Source organism: Heterocephalus glaber, unplaced genomic scaffold (assembly GCF_053883595.1).
Source record: "Heterocephalus glaber isolate CG9 unplaced genomic scaffold, H.glaber_assembly_v1.0 deba00001593, whole genome shotgun sequence".
In the NCBI taxonomy this organism is placed as follows: Eukaryota; Metazoa; Chordata; class Mammalia; order Rodentia; family Bathyergidae; genus Heterocephalus; species Heterocephalus glaber.
In genome coordinates, this window is record NW_028258368.1 from 6,273,779 (window position 1) to 6,296,890 (window position 23,112).

The following is a 23,112-nucleotide window of genomic DNA, read 5'->3' on the forward strand; positions in this document are numbered from 1 at the left end:
TCCAGTGACTCTTTGTCAGCCACTACCTCCTAGCTTTATCTTCTTTTGTGCTCATTCTAGCCTTAAACTACAAACAAATGTCTGTATTCGCTCCTGAAATAACTCTGCCACTTAAATGAGAAGTTGACTACAATTTTGACCATACCTTGTTCTGCTGAAAACCCTGTAATGCTACCTTAGTATAAGGGTTAAAAGAAAGATTTGTCCTCTGTTTTTTATTCATACCATTCCCTATTTCTGGAATATCTTAGTTCTCTTCTATCTTCCACAAAACCCATTTCCCTTCTGAAACCTGCTTAACTCTTTCTTTTTTGTTGTTTGTTTGTTTTGGTTTGGTTTGGTTTTTTGAGACAGGGTCTTGCTATATAGTTCAGGCTGCGCTTGAACTCACTATGTAGTCCAGGCTGCCTGGCAGTCCCTTTGCCTCTCCCAAGTGCTGGGTTTACAGGCATACACTACCATGCCTGGCAGGACCTGCTTAACTCTTAATCATTATGTCTTGAGATGACATCTCCCCCCCCCATAACTACCTCAGTCATATTTAATATTTTTTAAAACTTCTTTTAGAATTTTTTGAAAGTTAGGTCTGCTGATAATGGATTCACGTTGTCTCAATGTGTCTTCATTTTGCCTTCATTTTAGTTTATATCATATACATTTATATTAGTATACATATGTGTATGCAGGTAACTGAATGCTTTCTAAGATTGAGAACAAAACAAGGATATCCACTCTTACCAGTATTATGTTCTGAAAGTCTTATTAGCTAGTGTAATACAGCAACAAAAAGAAATAAAAGATATAAACATTGCAAAGGAAGAAATAAAAACTTTTCTTATTCACATGTGACATAATTTTCTACAGGAAGCTTATAGGACTGATTAACTGAGTTTAGCCAGGTTGTGGGGTATAAATATTACATTTAAAAATCAATTGCAGGTTTGTATTCAATCAAGGAACAACTAGAAGCTAAAATTTTAATATCATTTTTAATAGTTCCCCCCAAATAAAATACTTAGTTGTAAATCTTAACAGAACCTTAATATCTGTGTGCTAAAAGATAGAAAATGCTGCTGAAAAAAAGCAAAGAAGATTTAAATAAGGGAAAACATGTACCATATTCATTAATTGGTAGACTCACTATAGTGAAGCTATCAGTTCTGCCCAGACTAATTTATAGACTTAAGTCAATTCAAGTCAAATCTCCTGCAGGATTTGCTATAAATATAGATCATCGATCCTGAGATTTATATGGGTAACCCAAACAATTTTTAAAAAGAACACAGTTTGAGGAATCAACTACTTGATTTTAAGGCTTACTATAAATATGCAGTACTTTAGACAGTGTGATATTGGCAAAAGGAAACACATAGATCGGTTGAACAGTATATAATGTGGATATAGAACAATACCATCAGGGCCATTTAATCTTTGAAAATGTATTCTAATTTACAGTACTTCTTGTCAGCCACTGCCTCCTAGCTTTCTCTCCTTCCTTGCACATTCTAGCCCCAAACTACAAATACCTGTATTTGCATTTGAAAATACCTCTACTACTTAAATGAGAAGTTACCTGCAATTTTGACCATACACTGTCCCATTTAAAACTCCATGGTGATTTAAGGTATAAAGAGAAAAAGGATAGTTTATGACAAATGATATAGGAAAACTTGGTCAGCCATATACAAAAACAACTCAACCTTACACGAAGGTTACACAAAATTAATTCAAAATGTGTTGTACGTACAGAGATAAAACAAAGCTATGATACTTTTAGAAGAAAACACAGAAGAAAGTCTTTGATCTGGGATTAGGTGAGTAGTTCTTAGGAATGATACCAAAATCATAATCCATAGAAGAAAAAGTTGATAGGGAGGGTGTGTTTGGGGAAAGGGTCCAAAAGTGATCAAGATACAATATATATGTACCAGTTTCCAGAGTAAATTTAACTATCTTGTATCATAGCACACACCAGTTTTTTAAAAAGTAGATAGGGCCAGGGATTTAGCTCAGTGGTTCTGGCGCCTGCTGCGTAAGCACAAGGTCCCGAGTTCGATCCCCGGTACCAAAAAAAAGTAGATAAATTGGACTTCATTAAAATTACGAATTTTGGGCTGGGAATTTAGCTCAGTGTTTCTGCCGCCTCTTGCAAGCACAAGGTCCTGAGTTCAATCCCTGGTACCAAAAAAAAAAATTACGAATTTTGACACTATCAGAGACACAGTCAAGTGAATGAAATAACTACAGACTGGAAGGATTATTTGCAAATCATATCACATATCCAACACAGGGCTTTTATCTATATTATATAAAGAACATTCAAAACTCAATAGTAAGAAAACAAACCTAAGCCAGTGGCCTGACAAGATTTCCTCAAATGTCTGGATCAAAGAAAGAAAAGTGTGTCTGTCTCTTAAGATCTTCCAGAGTAGTTAGAAGGCAGGCAGGCAGGTAGGTAGGCAGGCAAGCAATTGAGCTGGTACCTCAGAAATCACCAAGACCAACCAAAATGTATAGCCCCCAATTTTTGGAATAGAAGGACCTTACTGCCCATCTGAGGTCATTCAGCTGCTTCAGGAAGGCAGAGTGTGGTCTCCATGGCAGCAGCAGATGTGGATGGGATGTGGATGGGATGTGGATGGTAGTTGGTTCACATGTTACTTTTTTACCAAATTTTGGTAGCCTTTCCCTTCATGAAGCCTGCCTTTGGTTGCTGTAAAGTGTCCAGTCAGGTTCCAGAATTCCAAATAGTTGATTCTAACTGTGTTTTTACAGTTTAATGGTTGTTTTTATTTTTGGAAGGGCAGGTCTCCAAAGCTTCTTACAGTGCCATTTTCTGTGATATCTCCTTGTACTGTGCTTTTGGCATAATATCCCTTTGTATAGTTTATGGTTGTTCTAGTGACTGCAAAATTCATACTAAGTTTTCACTGCCTACTTAGAATTGATACTGTGCTACTTCAAGATCAGTGTTGAACCTTACTTTACCATATAGGTCCCTTTATTCACTACTTTTTATTTTGTAGGTATGCATTACATCTACATAGATTTTTTTTTTTTTTTTTTGAGACTGGGTCTCACTATGTAGTTTAGACAGACCTTGAACTCACTATGTAGCCTAGGCTGGTCTTGAACTCACAATGATCCTCCTGCCTCAGCCTCCTGAGTGCTGAGATTATAGGCACCATCACACCCGGCACATCTACATAGACTTAAAACTTTATCCAACAAGGTTACAATTATTACATTTAGCCAATTTATTTTAAAGAATTTAAGATGAGAAGGATAGTCATTTGTATTTGCTTGGATATTGTTCTTCCTGAATTTCTAATGTTTCAAGATTTCTTCTGTAATTCTTGTGTGAACAGCTTCCTTAAGGAAGGTTTACTGGCTCTTAATTTTATCTGCGAATGTCTTTATTTTACCATACTTAGGACACTATCATTTGATACATGTCTTATTCCATTTCCTATTGGTATAATGGAATATCTGAGACTGCGTAATTTATAGAGAAAAGAGATTTGTTTTGGATCATGGTCCCAAAGGCTAAAAAGTCCAAGATTGAGTGGCCCTGTAATGACAGCCTCATGCTGCTTCCTTAACATGGCAGAGGCCAGAAGTGAGGAGATATGTACAAAAGAGACAGAACACAAGGGACAACTCTGCTTTGGTAATAACCCACTTTTATGGTAGTAACCAATCAGTCCAGTCCCATGAGAGAAGGAACTCAAATTCATTCCTGTGAGATAGCATTAATCCCTTCCTGAGATCCCTTCATGAAGGCAAATCTGTATGACCTGGTGCCTTTTTTTCCCCCACTACTGAGGATTGAACCCGGGGCCTTACACTTCCTGGGCAAGTGCTCTACCACTAAGCTACATCTCCAGACCTATTGATTGATTGATTGATTGAGGCAGGCTCTGGCTGATTTGCCCAGGCTGGCCTTAAACTTGGGATCCTTCTCCCGAACCCTCCCAGGTAGCTGAGATTACAGATGTGTGCCACTCCCTGGCTCAAACTCTTTTTTTTTGGTACTGGGGATCGAACTCGGGACCTTGTGCTTTCAAAGCAGGTGGCGGAACCACTGAGCTAAATACCAGGCCCTGGCTCAAACCCTTAAAGGCCTCACCACCTCTTAACACTATCACATTGGGGACTAAGCCTCAACGTGAGTTTTAGTGAAGCCAAACCATAGCAGTATATAATTCTTCATTTCAGTTCTTGCAGCACTTTAAAATGTCCACTTCCTTCTGTCTTCTGTAATTTAAAGAGATATCTGCAGTCATAAATATCCCTTAAGTAATGCATCACTTTTTTCTGGCCACTTTTTTTTTTCCTGGACCCTTTCAATTAATTTTGTCTTTAGCTTTCAGTATTGTGATCACGATGTGTCTGTCCATGGATTTTTTTAGGGTTTATTACCCTATTTAGTGTTCACTAATCATCTTAAATTTGTAGGTGTATGTCCTTGATCAAATTTGGGGAATGTTCAGCCATCATTTCATAAAATATTTTTCTGCACTTAACTGTGTCTCCTCTTAGGACTGCAATGACAGGAATGTTAAACCTTTTGGTATAGTCCTACATATTTCTAAGGTTCTATTCATATTTTAAATCCTTGTTCTTTCTGTTGTTCAGGCTGTATAATTTCTATTAATTTATCATAGTCACTGTCTCTTTTCTCTCACATTCTATCATGCCCATCCATTAGTTTTAGTTATTTATATTTTTGATCACTTTGCTCAGGCTTTCTTTTAATTCATTTGTACAGTGTTTACCTTTATTTGGAGCACTTTTATATTGGCTACATTCAAATCTTTGTCGGATAATTCTAACATCTGCATCATCTCAACTCTGTTGATTGTCTTTTCCTTTTGTGAGTTGAAATTTTCCTGGTTCTTTGTGTGCTGAGTAATTCTGGATTTTAATCTGAACATTTTGAATATTCTGTTATGAGACTCTGCATCTTACTTAAAACTAATGGAAAATGATGACACTGTTTTGGCAAGCATTAAAGCTGGCTGGATTCAGGCCATAATAATTCCATTGTGTTTTCAGTGTTCATTTCAAAGCCATTACATTGCTAGGCAAATCTGTCCCTGGGCTTTGTTATTTTCCTTCAGTTCTCAAAGTCTTCAATGTATTCTTTAAATCAGAGCCACATACCACCCCACACGGGGTCGCTGGACTGCCAGACCCCTGCTCAGGCAGGGCAGTGGGAGAAGCATAGAGTGGCCATGGGTGCCATCTCCTCATCCTGAGGAGCAACCCGAGTTTGGGCTGGGCTGGAGCCACTTGGGACACCGTGCTTTAGAGCAGGGCCCGAGCCAGGAGGGTGCCCATTCCCCCAGCTTTGCCTCTTGGGCTTCCCCTCACCCCATGTATCGTAAGGGAACTTTCACCTTCACATCTTTCTAAGCAAAGTGTGAATAGGATTTTTACTCCCTTTGTACAGTATTCTGAGAAACACAAATAAAGGGCAATACATTTCTGCTAAAAAATAAATTTTAAATCAATCCATCAATCAATCAATCAATCAATCAATCAGAGCCACATACAGTTTGGAGGGTAAGCCCAGGTTTTCCTAAACAACTTTATGAGGTTGAGTTTCCAGTCTCCCGTGCTGCAATATCCAGTTCCCTATGGCTCCTCATTTTGGTTTTCTGATAAGAAAGTAAGGAGATATACACATATGTTTACCTCCACTCTGCCATAAATTTCTCAACTACACCAGCATCCAGGACAAGGTACCAAGAAGATAGTAAGAGAAAACAACAGAGATTTGAACCATCTTTTTCGGATCATGTGCTATATGGCAGTGGTAGCAAACCTATGGCATATGTGTTGTTTTTCTTCTAAGACAAAAGATGCTAATGTATGAGTTGTTTTTTCTAAACTAAAACCTCAGTATACAAATTTAATTACAGTGTTGACACTTTGTGATAAATAAATGGGTTTTTGGTTCCAGTTTGGGCATTTGTCTCTTAAAGGTTCGCCATCACTGCTATATGGTTTTATTTCCAATTGGGAAGAGAGTTCCCTCTCACAGTTGTAGATACCTATGGGCACTATTGCCATCTGTATTCCTGCCAGGAAGCTGTTTTCATGGAACTCCTTGAACCTGAATTAGAAGGGCTTCTTCTGGGCTGGGGATTTAGCTCAGTGGTTCCGGAGCCTGCCGTGCAAGCACAAGGTCCTGAGTTCAATCCCTGGACCAAAAAAAAAAAAAAAAAGGGGGCTTCTTCTGAGGCTCACTCTGTCCATGCCATGTCCCTTCCAAATTTGGGGCAACTTTGAGTCTATACTATGGGACACAAGACTTTTTATTTTTAGATTACTTAGGTATCTGCTCCATGCATTCCATGCAGGTTTTATAGCTGCATTCAATGGGAAAAATAAAAGAAATGTATCTACTCCATCTTATTTAGAACTGGAACCTCTTCTGACTGCTTGTAGGGCATTATTTTGTTTTAGTTTGGTTTTGCTTCCCCTCCTCCCTCTTTAACTTTGATTTTTTTGCAGTTTGACCATGATGTGCTTGTGTGTAGTTTTTTTTATATTTATCGTGATCACAGTTCACCAGGTTTCTTGAATTATAGATGGATGACTTTCATCAGTTTTAGGAAATTATCTGTAATATGTCTTCAGAGATTTCTTTTTTTAAATAACTTAATTTTATCCCATTCCCCCCAAGCCCCCTCCTCTCCCTATGTACAAAAGCTTTGCCTTTTTTTTTTTTCCACGTACCCAGAGCTTTTTTCTTTTTTTACCGGGCATTGAACTCAGGACCTTGTGCTTGCAAGGCAAGTGGTGGCACCACTGAGCTAAATCCCTGGCCCTTTTTAATTTAATTTTTGAGATGATGTCTTTCTTGCTAAATTGCTCTGGCTAGCCTTGAACTATCAGTCCTCTTTTTTTCTTTTTCTTTTTTTCGAGATAGGGTCTTGCTACATAGTTAGCTTTGAACTTACTATGTAGTCCACACTAGTCTTGAACTCACAGTGATCCTCCTGCCTCAGCTTCCTGAATGCTAGGATTACAGGTTTGTGCCATCACACACAGGTATGAATTTGCAATCCTTCTGTCTCAGCCTCCCAAGTAACTGGGAGTACCATAAGCATCTGCACCATCACACCCAGCCTGATTGAGTTATTAAGTGACTTACTGAACTATGGATATAGCAAGAGCACTCCCACAAGAGTAACCCCAATAATCTCCTTTGCTCAAATCACTCATATTCACATGCGTCCAATTTTTTTTTTGGTACCGAGGATTGAACTCTGGACCTTGCGCTTGTGAGGCAGGCGCCGGAACCACTGAGCTAAATCCCCAGCCCAACATGCATCCAATTTTTAAGTTACTTCTTCTACAATAACAAAGCTAATAGTAAGAAGTGAAGGGATAACGGGAGAAAACAGAGCAATTTATCAAGCCCATGCTATGGGCCGGAGTCTCCTAGCTTTGCCATTTTTTCTAATTTTCACTTTTTTTCTAGTTCTTCCTTCCTTTCTCCCTCTCTCCTCCCTTATTTCCCTTTCCATTTGAACACTTTCTTCCCATTTCCCAACATCCATTATATATTTCAGTCCTTTTTTCCACTTTCAGTTTCTCACACGAGAGAAACAATGCGGTATTTAAACATGTGTGTCCGATTTACTTCACTTAAGTGTATGGTTTCAAGGTCTATCCATTTAGCTATAAATGTCTGAAGCCCATCCTTCTTTATGGCAGAGTAGTATTCCATTGTATTAAAAAACCACATCTTTGGGCCGGGGATTTAGCTCAGTGGTGCCGCTGCCTGCCTTGCAATTGCAGGGTCCCAAGTTCAATCCCTGGTGCCAAAAACAAACAAACAAAAAAGCCACATCTTTATCCACTCATCTGTTGATGGGCATTTGGGCTGTTTCCAAGATTTATTACAAATTGTGCTGCTATAAACATGGATGTGTATATATCACTGTGGTATGATGCTTTTAATTCTTTCAGAAAGATACTAAGAAGAGGTATAGCTGGGTCAAATGGAACCTCTAGTTTTAGCTTCTTGAGAAATCTCCACACTGATTTCCACAGTGGTCGTACCAATCTACACTCCCACCAACAGTGGAAAAGGGTTCCTTTTTCCCTACAGCCCCTCCAGCATTTGTTATTGGTTGATTTCTTGATAGCACCCATTGTTTCTGGAGTGAGATGTTTTAATTTGCATTTCACAAATGACCAGTAATGTTGAACATTTTTTCATATTATTTATTTGCCGTTTCTAATTCTTCATCTGAGAAGTATCTTTATTTCAGATGCCCATTTTTGGATTGGGTTTTTTAATTTGGGGGTATGATTTTTTTTTTGAGTTCTTTATATATTCTAGATAATAGTCCTTTATCTAAATAACTGGTAACAATTTTTTCCCACACTGTGAGCTGTCTGTTCACTCTGGTGGAGGTATCTCTTGCTGTGCAAAAGCTTTTTAATAAGATGAAGTTCCACACATGTGTAAATACCGAATAGTTTCTCTGGTGTGAGAAACTGAAAGTGTAAATAAGGATTAAAATGAATAATTGATAATGTGAAATAGGAAGAAAAGGTCCGAAGGGGAAGGGGAAGGGGAGGTGGGAGGACTAGGGGAAATGAAAGAAGGGAAAGGAAAAAATATGAGAAAAGGAAAAAAATGGAAACAAAATCTTTGTAAATAGGGTTGGAGGAGTTGAAGGGAGCAAAGGGGAATAGGGAAAAAATAAGAACCAAGATACATTACGTAAAGGTACAAGTTCCCAATGATAAATGTATATGTATTGTATACCTAAAATGTACCAATAAAAGAATTTATGAAAGAAAAAAAATAAGATGAGGTCCCAGTTGGTAATTCTTTGTAGTACTTCCCATGCGTTCTGGGTTTTGTTCATGAAGTCTTTGCCTATTCCTTCCCTTGTCCTCAAGTGTTCTACCTGTCTTCTCTTTCAGCAGATTTAGTGTTTCTGTTTTTATATTTAGATCTTTGTTCCATTTCAATTTTACGTTGTGGGTGGTGAAAGATATGGATCTAGTGTCAGTCTTAGGCATGTAGAAAGCCAGTTTTTCCAGCACCATTTATTAAAGAAGTTACCTTTTTTCCAGTGAAGGAGTTTCGCTCCTTTGTCAAAGATAAGGTGTCTGAGTATGTCTGGAGTTGTTTCTGCATCCTGTACCTTGTTCCATTGATCCTCAGGTCTATTCTTTTGCCAGTACTGTGCTGTCGTTATCACCATAGCTTTGTAGAATAATTTAAAGTCAGGGATTGTGATACCTCCTGCTTTGCCTTTGTTGCCCAGAATTGCCTTTGCTATTCTAGGTCTTTTCTGGTTCCAAATGAATTTTAGGATTGTTTTCTCTAATTCTGTGAGATATGCTGTTGGAATTTTGATCAGGATTGCATTAAATCTGTATAGCAATTTTGGAAGTATGGCCATTTTCACTATATTGGTTCTTCCTATCCAAGAACAAGGGATATCCTTCCATTTTCTGATATCTTCTTCAATCTCCTTTTTTAGAGTACTGTAGTTTTCAATGTAGAGAGCTTTTACTTCCTTCATTAGATTGATTCCTAGGTATTTCATTTTTTCGGATGCCATTGTGAAAGAGGTTTTTTCTCTAATTTCTTTCTCCATGAGTCTGTTATTTGTGTACAGGAAGGCTATTGATTTTTGAGTGTTGACTTTGTATCCAGCTAGAGTTTTGGGGGTCTTCTATGTAGAGTATCATGTCATCCACAAATATTATTCCTTTTATTTCTTTCTATCTAATTGCTCTGGCTAGTGTTTCCAGAACTATATTGAACAAGAGTGGTTAACAGTGGACATCCTTGTCTTTGTTCCTGATTTTAGAGTGAAAGCTTTCAGTTTTTGTCCATTAAAAGATTTCTTGTGCTTCCTTCTGTCCTTCTGGGATTCAAACTAATATATATATTACATATATATGTAATTAATTTGATATGGTCTTTCATATTTGTAATGCTTTATTTTTTCTATTTTTATCCTCTCTGTGCTTCAGTTTATGTAATTTCTATTGGTCCATCTTTTTTTTTTTTTTTTTGGTACCGGGGATCGAACTCAGGACCTTGTGCTTGCGAGGCAGGCAGTGGAACCACTGAGCTAAATCCCTGGCCCTATTGGTCCATCTTTGAATTAACAATTTCCCTGGATATGCTTAGTCTTTTGTTTTACCTTAAACTAAAAATTTCTTAAAATAAAAAATTCAGCTTCTTAGAAGACTGAGGCAGGAGGACTCTTAAGTTCAAGCCAGCCTGGGCAACTTAGCAAGACCCTGTCTTAAAATAAAATTTTAAAAAGTCTAGGGGAAAAAAAAAAAGTCCAGGGATATAACTCAGTGGTAGAGTGCTTGTTTAACATGTATGAAGCCCTGGGTTTAATCCCTAGTAGCACAAAATAAAAGCTTATCTAGCTGATTGTATGTTTACATTTTTTCCTATGTTAAGTAAGTGATAAAACCACACATAAATATTACTATCTCATCATTATTTTTCAAGAATAATTTTAAAAATATTCTGTTAGTTGGAGTACCTCTTTTCTGGCCTAGGATAAGACTTTAAATAGATAATATAAGAAAAGGGGTATACATTTTTTTCTTCCACTGTAGCTGTTTGGCTGCTATGTGAGTATATGATATCTACTGATTCCCTGTGAAGTTGAAGATGTCTTATCTAGGTAAAATAACTATGCATTTTGCCATTCATCAAGGTTTACCCAAAACCTTCTAGTGTTGTATTCAGAATATACCATTCCCTCTGCCTGTGACAGTTCACTTGGCATTCTTTTTTTTCCCTCATGCTGCTTTACTCAAAACCAGAACAAAGATTTATTGAACATCTATTATGTGTCAGGCAAGTATTAGGAAATACAAAAACAATGAAAACATAGTTTCCTGTTGGATGTGGTGGTGCATGTCTGTAATCCCAGCATTAGGGAGGCTAAGGCAGAAGGATAGCAAATTCAAGGCCAGGCTGGGCAACCTAATAAGATCTTGTCAAAAAAAAATAAAGTTCTTGTTACAGAATTTTTACTTCAAACAGTAAACACAGAAGGATACAGACATAAAGAGGTACCACAGAGTACTAGAAACATGACAGAAGTAAATATATGATGCAGGGGAGGTAGCATGAAGTAGGCCTTAAGAGGGGATATAAAAATTTGTGGGTCTTATGGTGTAAGTTTAAGTTCCCTGGAGAGGAAGGGTTAGGAGAAAAGGTTATTTTCCCAAATGATTCATTATTAAACACAGAGACAATAAAATAAATACACAGTTTATTTAAAAATAGTCCAGTTACACTTTTTTTCAGAAAAGTTGGAAGAAATTTTTGTTCTTTATCTCTTCCTACCTAATTTTTATGAATCTTCTTTAAAGGTTATCAACTGGCAAACATCTCTTCACATTCCACCACAAGCTAAACTGAGTCCTGAAGCCTCTGATCTGATTATTAAACTCTGCCGAGGACCAGAAGATCGCTTAGGCAAGAATGGTGCTGATGAAATAAAAGCTCATCCATTTTTTAAAACAATTGATTTCTCCAGTGATCTGAGACAGCAGTCTGCGTCATATATTCCTAAAATCACACACCCAACAGACACATCAAATTTTGACCCTGTTGATCCTGACAAGTTATGGAGTGATGATAATGAGGAAGAAAATGTAAATGACACTCTCAATGGATGGTATAAAAATGGAAAGCACCCTGAACACGCTTTCTATGAATTTACCTTTCGGAGGTTCTTTGATGACAATGGCTACCCATATAATTATCCAAAGCCTATCGAATATGAACACATTAATTCACAAGGCTCAGAGGAACATTCAGATGAAGATGATCAACATAAAGGCTCAGAGATCAAAAATCGTGATCTAGTGTATGTTTAACACACTAGAAAATAATTATAATGAGAATCTGCAATAAGGCCTGAAATATACTGGGCTTTTTGAAATTCTAAAAGTAAAATTATGCAACTGTGGCAGAGCTCTATATGTGTGCTCTGTGTACAATATTTTATTTTCCTAAATTATGGGAAGTCCTTTTAAAATGTTAATTTATTCCAACCTTTTAAATCAATAATTTAGAAAAAAATTGTTATACATAAGTTATGAACTGAATATTACAGTGAGTTCTTAGTACTTAAAGTACTTAAAATAAAAAATAGTGCTTTGTTTAAAAGGAGAAGCCTGTTATCTATTTGTATATATGCTAAATAATTTTAAAACTCAAGAGTTTTTGAAATTTTTTGAAAGACATTTTTAGTTTTATCTTGCTTTAACCAAATATGAAACATGCCCATATTTACAGAGCTCTTCTCCCCTCCTCCCCAATCTTGCTAGAGAAATTAAGCCATCATTTTGCATAGTGTTCCTAGGTTAATGATAATTTGTACAAGTTATATCCTGGAACTAAGAAATACAGGGTAGAAACAATATGTCCATGAGAAGGAAAAATAATGCAGTTATCTTTTCTCCCCTCCTCTGTGGAATAGTCGTCTAGCTTTTTTCCTCTAGCTTTTTTTTTTTTTTTTTTTTTTTTCAATAAATACTGGCTTTAAAAGAAGCCAAAGCACTACTAGTTTTTTTCCCATTTTGTTATTAATGCTGCTTCCAGTTTTAAAGGGAACAAAGTTGCCATAAATAAATACTGAAAGCTAAGGTCTTTTATAGTTTTACTTTGGAATTGAAATGTTTTTCTATTATTCTAAGCCAAGAAATTTTCAGTTTATATAAAATTTTGATTAGAATTATTTGTGAACATTAATTAAAGTCCCCCCGGGGGGAGGGGCTGAGAGGATATAGCTTAGAGTAGAGCACTTGCCTAGCATGCACCAGGCCCTAGGTTCAATTTCCAGCACCTCAAAAAGAAAAAAATAGTAATTTTCCTATATAGTGACTACTTTGATTATATCATCAATGCCATAGAACCTCTTTCAAACAGTTCTGGATAAACAGATTGTTACTGTCAAAAGAAAAGATAGCTGTTTGGTAATACAGTGTTTTACCTAAGGGCCGATTAACTGATGAAAAAAATAACTTAATTGAGATGGCCATTAATAATTAGGAAAAGTTACATAGTGGTCTTAGCTAACTTATTTAAGGTTAATTATGTTTTTCAACATGCCTATTTATATAATGCTTAAATTCTAAGGATAACTGTGGTTTCATACCAAAATACATATAGATTATCTTTTAGGAAGGAGAACTGAACTCTATTCTGACCTTAGTAACTAGTTTGTATGTTATTTACTTTAAAGCTTCATTGATACGGAGTTTTTTGAATAAAAAATGTGGATAAGAGGACTAATTTTAGTGACTTTTAAAAACTTTTAGCTTGTTTCATATAAAAGCTAATGGAAAACATGTAGTAAAATTAAAGACAAAGGTGTTCCAGTTGAAAAAACATTTGTTAGTTCACATTTCTCACCTTTTGTAGGTGGCCCTCTTAAGAGCTCAGCCTGAAAACTACTGCCATGCAATGTGGGTCTTTAGTGTCACTGATTGTTTTGAGAATCTGATAAGGGCTATGGGCTCTAGTTCCTCAGCTCCAAAAAAAAAGGCACATCAATGTACACGTAAAATATTGCATGCAATTTCAGGAAATTCTGGACATAAACCTGTCACTGACTAGGTTAAGGACCTTTGTCTTGTAAGGAAATTGATGTATTAAACTTTGCTTTTAATTTACTGATCAATACTGTAATTCATCTTGTATAAAACTGATGATTTGTGATGGGAAACCTTGGTAGCATGTGATAAGGTGATCCTATGCATACTTTTCTTTCTCTTTTTTTTTTTGGTACTGGGGATTGAACTCGGGACCTTGGGCTTGCAAGGTAGGCAGCAGAACCACTGAGCTAAACCCCTGGCCCCTAAAACATCTTAGTTTTGTATCATCAAGAGAAAAGCATGCTGGGGCCAGGGACTTAGCTCAGTGGTTCTGCTGTCTGCCTTGCAAGCGCAAGGTCCCGAGTTCAATCCTTGGTACCAATAAAAACTAAGATGTTTTAAACATACCATTTTGAGGGCACTGAAATGTTTGGCTTATTATAGGATTGATACAACAATATTTCTGAATGATTTAAAACCAGAGAAGTTTAAGAAAATACTATAAGATGGCAGTCTTCATGAAACATTTGATAAGTCCTATTAAATCCTATGCAGAACAAACTAGTACAAGAATTTTTAGCTTGGTACTCACATTTATAAGATACCCTCTTGTTCTTTAAACTTTTCAGGTGGATTTACTTAAATTTTCATTTAATAGTTTTACTTCTGGACTATGGTGCAATACAGTAGAAAACCAACTTTGTTACATTTACATTGTAGGAAAACTAAGGTGCTGTATCCTCCCTCTTTTCTCCTCTCCCAACAGAATCTGTACTGCTGCTGTTCTTCAAATATGACACTATAAATTTTGTATTCTTATAAAATTTCCTCCAACACTTTTTGTCTTTGTCTGAAGCACTATACAAACTATTGGTATCTGCAGTTAAAATGGTATGGATATACTTAGTAGCTATTATAATTCCCCACATCCAGTTCTTCAGTGTAAATCCTGGACTTCCTGATCAAAAGACAGCAACAGCATAAAAATATCTGAATGCCTTCAATTAAAATGGAGTGAAAACATTGGTTCTACATGTTTTCCTTTTAAAGTGATTTTCTTATTAAAAAAAAACAACTTGCCGTCTTACACTTACCCTTTTATGCATATCAATAGTATTTATAAAATATGTTCTATAATTATGTAATTGTAGATAACTTATGTATTGTCCAGTGGTATCCTAAGGCAGGCCCTATTGTTATATGTTTTCTACCTTCTTATTTGTAATAGAAACTATAGAATGTATGACTAAAAAGTCACTTTGAGATTGACTTTTTAAAAAAGTTATTACCTTCTGCTGTTGCAAAGTGCAAAACTGTGAGTGGAAATGTTTTATTCTGACTTAATAATATGTTGGAAATTAGAGAATACAGTGGGAGGATTTTAGATATTGCTGCTGCTGTTACCTAAGGTACATTAGAAAATTTTCTTTAATAAACAGAAATCCCTTTGGTATTTAAAGTGAAACATTTAGTCTGTTTCTTTTAATCTAAAGCAAAAAGTAATTTGGGTCAACAAATTGGTATATTTGTAAAGCGCCTTAATATATCCTTTTGTGGAAGGCACTATATAGTTTACTTTTATATTGTATTGTGTATATAAGTATTTTGTATTAAAATGGAATCAATGGCAACACTACAGTTTTATAAAATGCTTTGTTAGAAAAGGAATTACAGCTTTGCAATAACTAAATTGTTTTGCATACTTCTGAATGTAACAGAATGAATAATCAGCCTGTGTTTTTAATGAATCTATTTGTATTTTCCCAATCATTTCCTCTAGTGTAATGTTTGCTGGAATAATAAAAGAAGCAAAATTTAAATCTTTCAGTTATGTGTGGAAAGCTGACATTTAAGCTGCTTAAGTATGGTGATTTTTTATTCAAATTTTTATTTTAATCTTTTGATTCTCAATGAAAATTTATGACTAAAAATTTGATGCTTTGGAATTAAAATATATTTAACAAATGATACTATCTAGTTAGGTTAAGGCAAACTGAATATAGTGTAACTTAGTAAAATGTTTTCATTTTGCCTAAGTATGATAAATATTTTTGAGTTACAGGCTTCCTTCAGATTTTTTCAAACCTTTTCATTATTAAACTACATTTAGTATCATTTGAATACATTTTATAATTCCAAAATATGAAGTTATTGGTTAAATTTTCCTTTATTTACAATCCTTTAATCACATGAAATGCTAACCAGCTAAAAATATATAATGTTTTATCTTAAATCAAGTTTATATGAATGAACAAATACTTCATTTCCCTCTTTCCAAGCATTACCATTATTTTTATATCTTTTTTTTTTCTTTTTTGTACCCCCTTGTAAATTTATCTTTGTCTACATGAGGCTACTGTATAGACAAACTTCAGTATTCCTGTGGACCTGTATTTGGTGCACTTAAAGTTTTGGCTACACTTTGCTGTGCCACCCCCCTGCCCAACACACACCTGCTTATATGTAGACAGAGGTTGCCAAATAAATATTAGAAGCACAGACAGCAACTGTCCGGTAGCCAGTCTTTCTTTATTCTTTTCACTAATAGTTACCCAGACGTACTAAATATTTTGCTGGATTCAGAATCTGGATGGCATTTTGGTTTGTTTCCCCTGGGGAGGGAATAAGTTTACTCTTTGGGGAAACACAAGGTTCTCATGTGTACCTACCTCTCAGAGAGGCTGAATAATGACGGGCTATTCTTGTCCCCTAATATTCATTATGTGTTATTCTTCCTTTTACTAATAAGTCTCATCCTCCAAGTTTTGACTGCTGACACTACAGTCCATGTTTCTCAGAATCCCTTGTAATTTGGTTTGGCCATATGAACATCATTGGGATGAACAGATACCCGGTATGTGCAAATTCTGCATACACTTTAGGTTGAAACTGTTGGAACATAGACATGGTGGTGACTTGATTTTGACCATAAAAAATAGGAAAACACTGTAGTGATAGTAGATTAACAAAATAAATAGAACCTGGTTACCTGAGAAACAATGAAGTAGGGTTGATCCCAGACTGATCAATTTCAGAATGTTGGAGAAAAAAATATTCAACTCCATTTGCTACTGCTGCCAAGTCTAATACAGTGTACAATTTAATCTACAGCTTCATTTGCAGATTTTTGGAAGTGGTAGTCTAGATTCTGGTTCTAGTATGAGCAAGTCAGCTCTTAATGGATTTATTAACACTATAACAGAACTCTATGGAAAATTAAAAAAAAAAAAATGACTTGAAGATCTTGGAGTGGAACCAAGACCAGACAGATTCTGGAGTGAAGTTGCCCCTTGGAAAAAAAAGAATGGCATGTGATGAGTACCCCACTTTCATGACATCTTGCCTGAGAAAGGCCTAAATCTTTGGCTGAACCCTGAACCACACATCCAGGGAGACTCCAAACATCAAAGAATAAAAGAACTGAACTGACATTTTAGGTGCTGCCCAAGAGAAAAAGCCAAGCCAAGTTAATTACTTGCTTAACGAAAACACCTCCAGAGACTGTCACAGAATCCAGAGTATCTACAGTATATCATTTCCAACTCCAGGGTACAACCCATAATTACTTGACATACAAAGAAATCTAAAATGACTACTTTTGAGAAAAAACAGTAAGTGGAAGTTGACTCCTAGACCCTATTTCCAACATTCTGGAGTTGGTAGAAAAGGACTGTACAACAACTCTTAAAACTATGCACAGTAATAAAAAAATTTTTGTGTGTGTGGAGCTGGGGAATCAAACCTAAGGCTTTGCACACATGAGGAAAACACTGAGCCACTGAGCCACACTGAGCCACTGAGCCACATCCCCAGACCAAGAAAAATATTCTTAAGTGTGAAGATAGGAAACCGCAGCAAAGAAATAGAGACTATAAGAAATAACCTAGCCAGGATGTAGTTGAGTGGTAGAGTGTTTGTCTACCATGCATAAGACTAGATTCCATGTCAACACTAAAGAACAAAAGAAATTTAGAAATATAATATCTGATGCACTTGACAGAAGAATGGAGATGAAGCCAAGCATAGCAGTATATATCTGCAATCCTAGCACTTTGGGAGGCCAAGGCAGGAGGATCCCAAGTTTGAACTCAGCCTGGACAATATACCAACTTAGACTTTATCTCAAAGTTTGAAACTATCTTACAAAGGGCTAGGGATGTAGCTCAGTGGGAAGGCTTTGGATTCAATTCCCACCACTGCAAAATTAAATGAATGAGTGAACAAATAATCAAATGGAGATGACAGGAGAAAAACTAAATCTGAAGATCAGAGGAACGAGAGTTATAGTTAAGTGGTAGGACACTTGCTTTGCATGTGTCTTAGTCACCTTCCTACTGGGACAAAATAACTAACACCCACAATTTAAAGGAGACAGGGTTTATTTTGGCTCATAGTCCATGGTTGGCTGGTTCCAAGGCAGGAATAGGAAGGGAGAGAGGCTTGGCAGAGGAAAAGGTGCTCAACCCAGAGCAGCCAGGAAACAAAGGAGAAGCCCACTCCAGGAGGGAGAAACTAGGTCACACCCCCAGTAACCCGCCTCTAACCAGCCCCCAACTCCTAAAAGAATTCATCCTCGGACTAATCCACCGATGAGTATAGCGCCCCCATGATCCAATCACTTTCAAACACAGGAGCTTTTGGGGGACACTTTAGATCTAGCACAACAGCTTGCGTGAGGTTTTGGGTTCAATCCCCAGCACTGCCAAAAAAAAAAAAAAAGACAAAAACCCCCCAACACTAGAGCTTTCTCATACATATAATTGGTATACCTCTCCTCTTAGTAGGTAATGGGACAGAAAAAAAATTAGAAAATACTGCCACCAATTTTACCAAATTTGGAGGACATAAATTTATAGATTCAAACAACTCAGAAAATCCACAGCAGAGAGAAAAGATGGCAAACATGAAAGTGAACTCAAGTCTACTCAGAGAAGTATGATTAAGTGATGACCCCAGCTCCTTGAATTCACCACTGCGTTTGTGCCTGGGCTTCACTTACTCCCAGCCAATAACTGGCCCAGCAGAGATAAAGGTAGTCCCATTGCTGCAAGATTCCACTGATGGGAAGCTTTACTACAGAACTACCCATTTGCCTTACCAAAATGTTTTTTAGAACAGCACTGCAATCTATAGCTTTTGCTATCCAACCTTCTTTCCTTCCTTCTCTCCTTCCTGGGGTTCAAATCTGCATTAAGATATAATGTCTCTCCCAGCCTCTTCCTCCTGCAACCTCTCCATTTACCCTCATAGGAGTTTGCCGAAATAAATCACTTCCAATCTAATAATGTCCTGGTGTCTGCTTATAGAATCTATGGTACAACACCTTATAGGCAAATTGCTTATGAGGAGCTAAGATTTTAAAGAGAAAATCTTAGAAGAAATAAGATGGGGAGAGGGGAAGTAAAAATAATTAAGATATGTACATGTACCAACTTCCCATGATGAATATAACCATTATGTAGTACAAATATATATTAATAAAAATTTTAAAAGAACTTCTACAGTAAGCAAAAAAGAGAAAAAGATAACTGATATACATATTGAATGTCTACTAACTTATAAAAAGTGCAATGATATTGTGACAGAATCTAAAAATTTAGTAATCTTACTCATTTTTAAGTTTTGTCATATATATATTCTGTATCTCAGGATGTGAGACATTTTTTTTTTTTGGTACTGGGGATTAAACGCATTTTTTGAAGTATCTAGAGAAAACATGTCAAATGTGTCAACCAAGTAAGCAAAGTTAATAAACTAAGTCCTTGTAGATATCTCTGATGAGAAATATGGTATATCTAATTTTTAAATTTTATTTTATAAATATTAGTTTATACAATACACCAGACACTGCTTTAGTCAAAAGGACAAAGTATTTGATTTAATTAAGTTTGTCGACTAGGACAAGAGACAGTAAACAAATACTTAATTACCAAGAGGTGGTCTTCATGGCCATTCCAGTCCTGTGTAATTCCAGAGGTCACACATCTTGTCCCAAACTATTCTGTCTCCCCTAAAAACCTTCCTACTCTTAGCTGTCAAATTAATCCTCCTACTTGCTATATAACCTATAACTTTCATCTGAAAAATTTTAATTTTTTTGTGCCTATTGAATAAAGTTTAAACTCTTTAACTGGCACCTATCTTGCTGTCTCTTTTCCATTAACTTCTCTTCATATGTCCTAAAATCCTGCAAAATAATCTGGACATTCGCCAGGAAAACATAATCTTGGATTTTTCAGAGGCTCAGTTTGGACACAATCCTTTTAGAAAGGTGTGGATCTGCAAGGCACACCATAGAAGAACAAATGACTAGTGTAGTTGTCTTTTTTTTTTTTTTGGTACTAGGGATTGAACTTGGGTCCTTCCGCTTGCAAGGCAGGCATCGGAACCACTGAGCTAAATCCCCAGCCCGAGTGTAGTTGTCTTGAGGGTGGTACACAAATATTCTGTTTCTCCAAAGCATGCTGCAGAGTGGCACATCCCCATCCCTCTGAAGTTGGGTTGACCACATGACTTCTTCTGGCCAATAAAATGTGAGGAGAATTGACATGTATTGTATCCAGGCAAAAGCTGGACAACCTATCTCCCTTTCTTTTTTTTTCACTGCCAAATGTCCCAGTGCCTGTATCGGCACAGAGTAGATAAGAAGTGCTGGGTGTGTAGCTAAATGGGAAAGTGCTTGCTTGATATGCACAAGGCCCAGCACTGCAAAAACAAGAGGACAGAGTAGGTTAAAAAAACAAAACAAAACAAAACAAAACAACCTGTTTCTTGAAGACTGTGATATAGGGGTTAGTACACCATAACCTTGACTTCCTTAACTACCACCATTAGTAAAGGAATGGAAGTAGTGAATGTAAGCCACTTTTTGAAGGTTTGTCTTTCTACTTAAAAATCTTCAGAGCTGGGCCCGGGATTTAGCTCAGTGGTTCTGCTGCCTGCCTCAAAAGCACAAGGTCCCAAGTTTGATCCCCGGTGCCAAAAAAAATCTTCAGAGCCAGGTGCGCTAGTGCATACTTGTAATACTAGGACTCAGGAGGCTGAAGCAGGATCATCGAAATGAGTTTGAGGCTAGTCTGGGCTATGTAAGTGAACTCCAAGCCAGCCTGAATTACATAGCAAGACTGTCTCAAAGAAACAAACAAAAAAACCCCCAAAATCCCAACAAAACAAAACAAAACCCACAAAACAAACATATAAAAACTTCATTGTAAAATTTACATACAAACCAGGTGTTGTGCTGCACATCTCTAAGCCCAGCACTCAGCAGGCTGAGGTAGGAGGATTGCCACAAGTTAGAGGCCAGCCTGAACTACATAAGACCCTGGCTCAAAAAGCAGTTTAAAAAAACCCAAAAAACAAAAAACTACATACAGGCCGGGGATTTAGCTCAGTGGTTCTGCCTTCTGCCGTCTGCTTCGCAAGCGCAAGGACCCAAGTTCGATCCCCAGTACCAAAAACAAAACAAAACAAAACAAATCTACATGCAATAAAATACATCTGCTTTATGTGTACTGTTTGAGGAGTTTTAATAGGTATATATACTCTACTCATGTAACTACTTCCAACACTTCAAAAACATTTCCAATTGCCTCTTTTCAATTTCCTCTCCCTCACTTGAATCTAGCCTCAGGCTCCCATTGATCAGGTATGACTATAAATTTGCTCTGCCTTGGGCCGGGGATTTAGCTCAGTGGTGCCACTGCCTGCCTCGCAAGCGCAAGGTCCCGAGTTCGATTCCCGGTACTAAAAAATTTGCTCTGCCTGTTCTAGAATTTCCTATAAATGGAATCATACTGTTACTGAAATTTCTCCAAGAGGTCAGCTTCTAGATTGTTTAAATTTCACTGATTGGAGCATTATGATCTGTTAGAAAGATGAGGTATTGTAAATTAAGACTCCTAAGTAGGGGTTGGGGATTTAGCTTAGTGGCACAGAGCCTGCCAAGCAAGCAAAAGGTCCTGAGTTTAATCCCCGGTACCACCATCCCCCCCAACAAAAGAATCCTAAGTAGTATTGGGCTATTTTGAGCCCCTTTGTCAGCAATTCATTATCAGCCTGTATGTCTAATTTAGCATGTTGTATGACTAATGCATAAAATCTTTCTTTTTTTTCCCTGGTACTGGGGATTGAACTCAGGGGTGCTTTACAACTGAAGGACATCCCCAGTCCTTTTTATTTTGAGAGAGGGTCTCTTAAATTGCTCATGCTGGCCTACAATTTGTGAGCCTCTTCTCTCAGCCTCCCAAGTAGCTGGGATTACAGATTTGTGTCACTGCAACTAGCGCTTGCTAAAATCATAAAATGTTATATTAGGCCAGATGAGTCTCTGATCTCTCTATTGAACCTTGTCTTCAAATGAGACAGCTTCTGGATCCTGTAGGAAATTTCCTTGCCTTATTGAAAACAGCTTCTGAATCCTTTTATTTCCTTGCCTTATTGAAGACAATATCTGAATCCTTTATTTACTTATGTAGAGACAGGGTCTTGCTATGTTCCAGGCTGGTCCTGAACTCAAGAACCTCCTGCCTCAAAGCTTCCCAGAGTGCTGAGATTACAAGCCTGTGCCATCGTGCCAGGCAACATCTCAGTCTCCTAAAAGATTTCCCCACCTTTTTTGCAGTTCAGGCTTGGATAATCTCCTCAGGATAAGATGATGTCCTTTTGTTGTTGTTGTTCTTCCTTTTTATGCTTTTAATGTATTAAAAAGTAACAGTACAGGCCTGGGGATTTAGCTCAGTGGTTCCACCACCTGCCTCACAAGTGCAAGGTCCGGAGTTCAATCCCCAGTACCAAAAAAAAAAAAAAAGTAACAGTACAAATGCTGAGATTAGTTTTTAAAAAGGATCCATATTTTTCAAGGGATGAATTTTATAAACAATTTTGTAATGAAAGGGAAACAGCATCTTGATACATAAAAAGTTTTAAGATTTTAAAATTTTAAAAGCAGAAAAATGTTAACATTAAATTCTTTCCAATGTTCAAACAAAAATCAACTTGTATAGTCTCTGTAATAAAATGTGTCCTTGGTACAGGTCTTGGGCACTTGGAAAATGTTAAAATTTCTGAAATTTGAGAGACAGAGGCAGCACATAAAGACTTCATGAATCTTTTTCCCAAAAAAGAATACTTTCAGTAAAACATTTTACTATTTTATGAATATGCATTGATATTTTTGTTCTTCCTGAAAAAGCAAATTTATATTAATACTGTAATTTTCCATGTAAAAATATACACATACAGATATTTCACATACAGATACTTAACTTCCTGAGTGACCAGTCATACATCAAACATGATTTAATAAAAAATTCTAAAATTTTAGAATGAAATAGCATATGTAGATTTATACTTGTACAGAGTAAAGCTAAAAAGAGCATCTCACAGAACTTATACTTAAATTTTCTAAGTTAACCAAAATGATTTATCCTCTAACAACCAATAACTTTCTGAAACTTAAAAAAGCAAATCACTCAAAAATTATATTTT

At 36.6% G+C, this 23,112-nt stretch overlaps 1 protein-coding gene across 7 annotated transcripts in view; it reads left to right on the top strand.

Moving 5' to 3' along the window:
- Lats1 (large tumor suppressor kinase 1) overlaps positions 1 to 15,450 on the top strand; it is a 52,518-nt gene extending 37,068 nt beyond the window's left edge. For 5 of the 7 annotated variants that reach the window (XM_004856894.3, XM_087193574.1, XM_087193572.1 and 2 more), the window contains one exon: positions 11,392 to 15,450. In XM_004856894.3, coding sequence (XP_004856951.1) covers positions 11,392 to 11,901 — 510 coding nt within the window. In that variant the 3' untranslated portion in view covers positions 11,902 to 15,450. Of the gene's footprint in view, positions 1 to 8,958; positions 8,964 to 11,391 lie in introns of all 7 variants that reach the window. The other 2 variants (XM_021237955.2, XM_004856895.4) reach the window with 2 other exon arrangements.
- Positions 15,451 to 23,112: the final 7,662 nt, after the last annotated feature.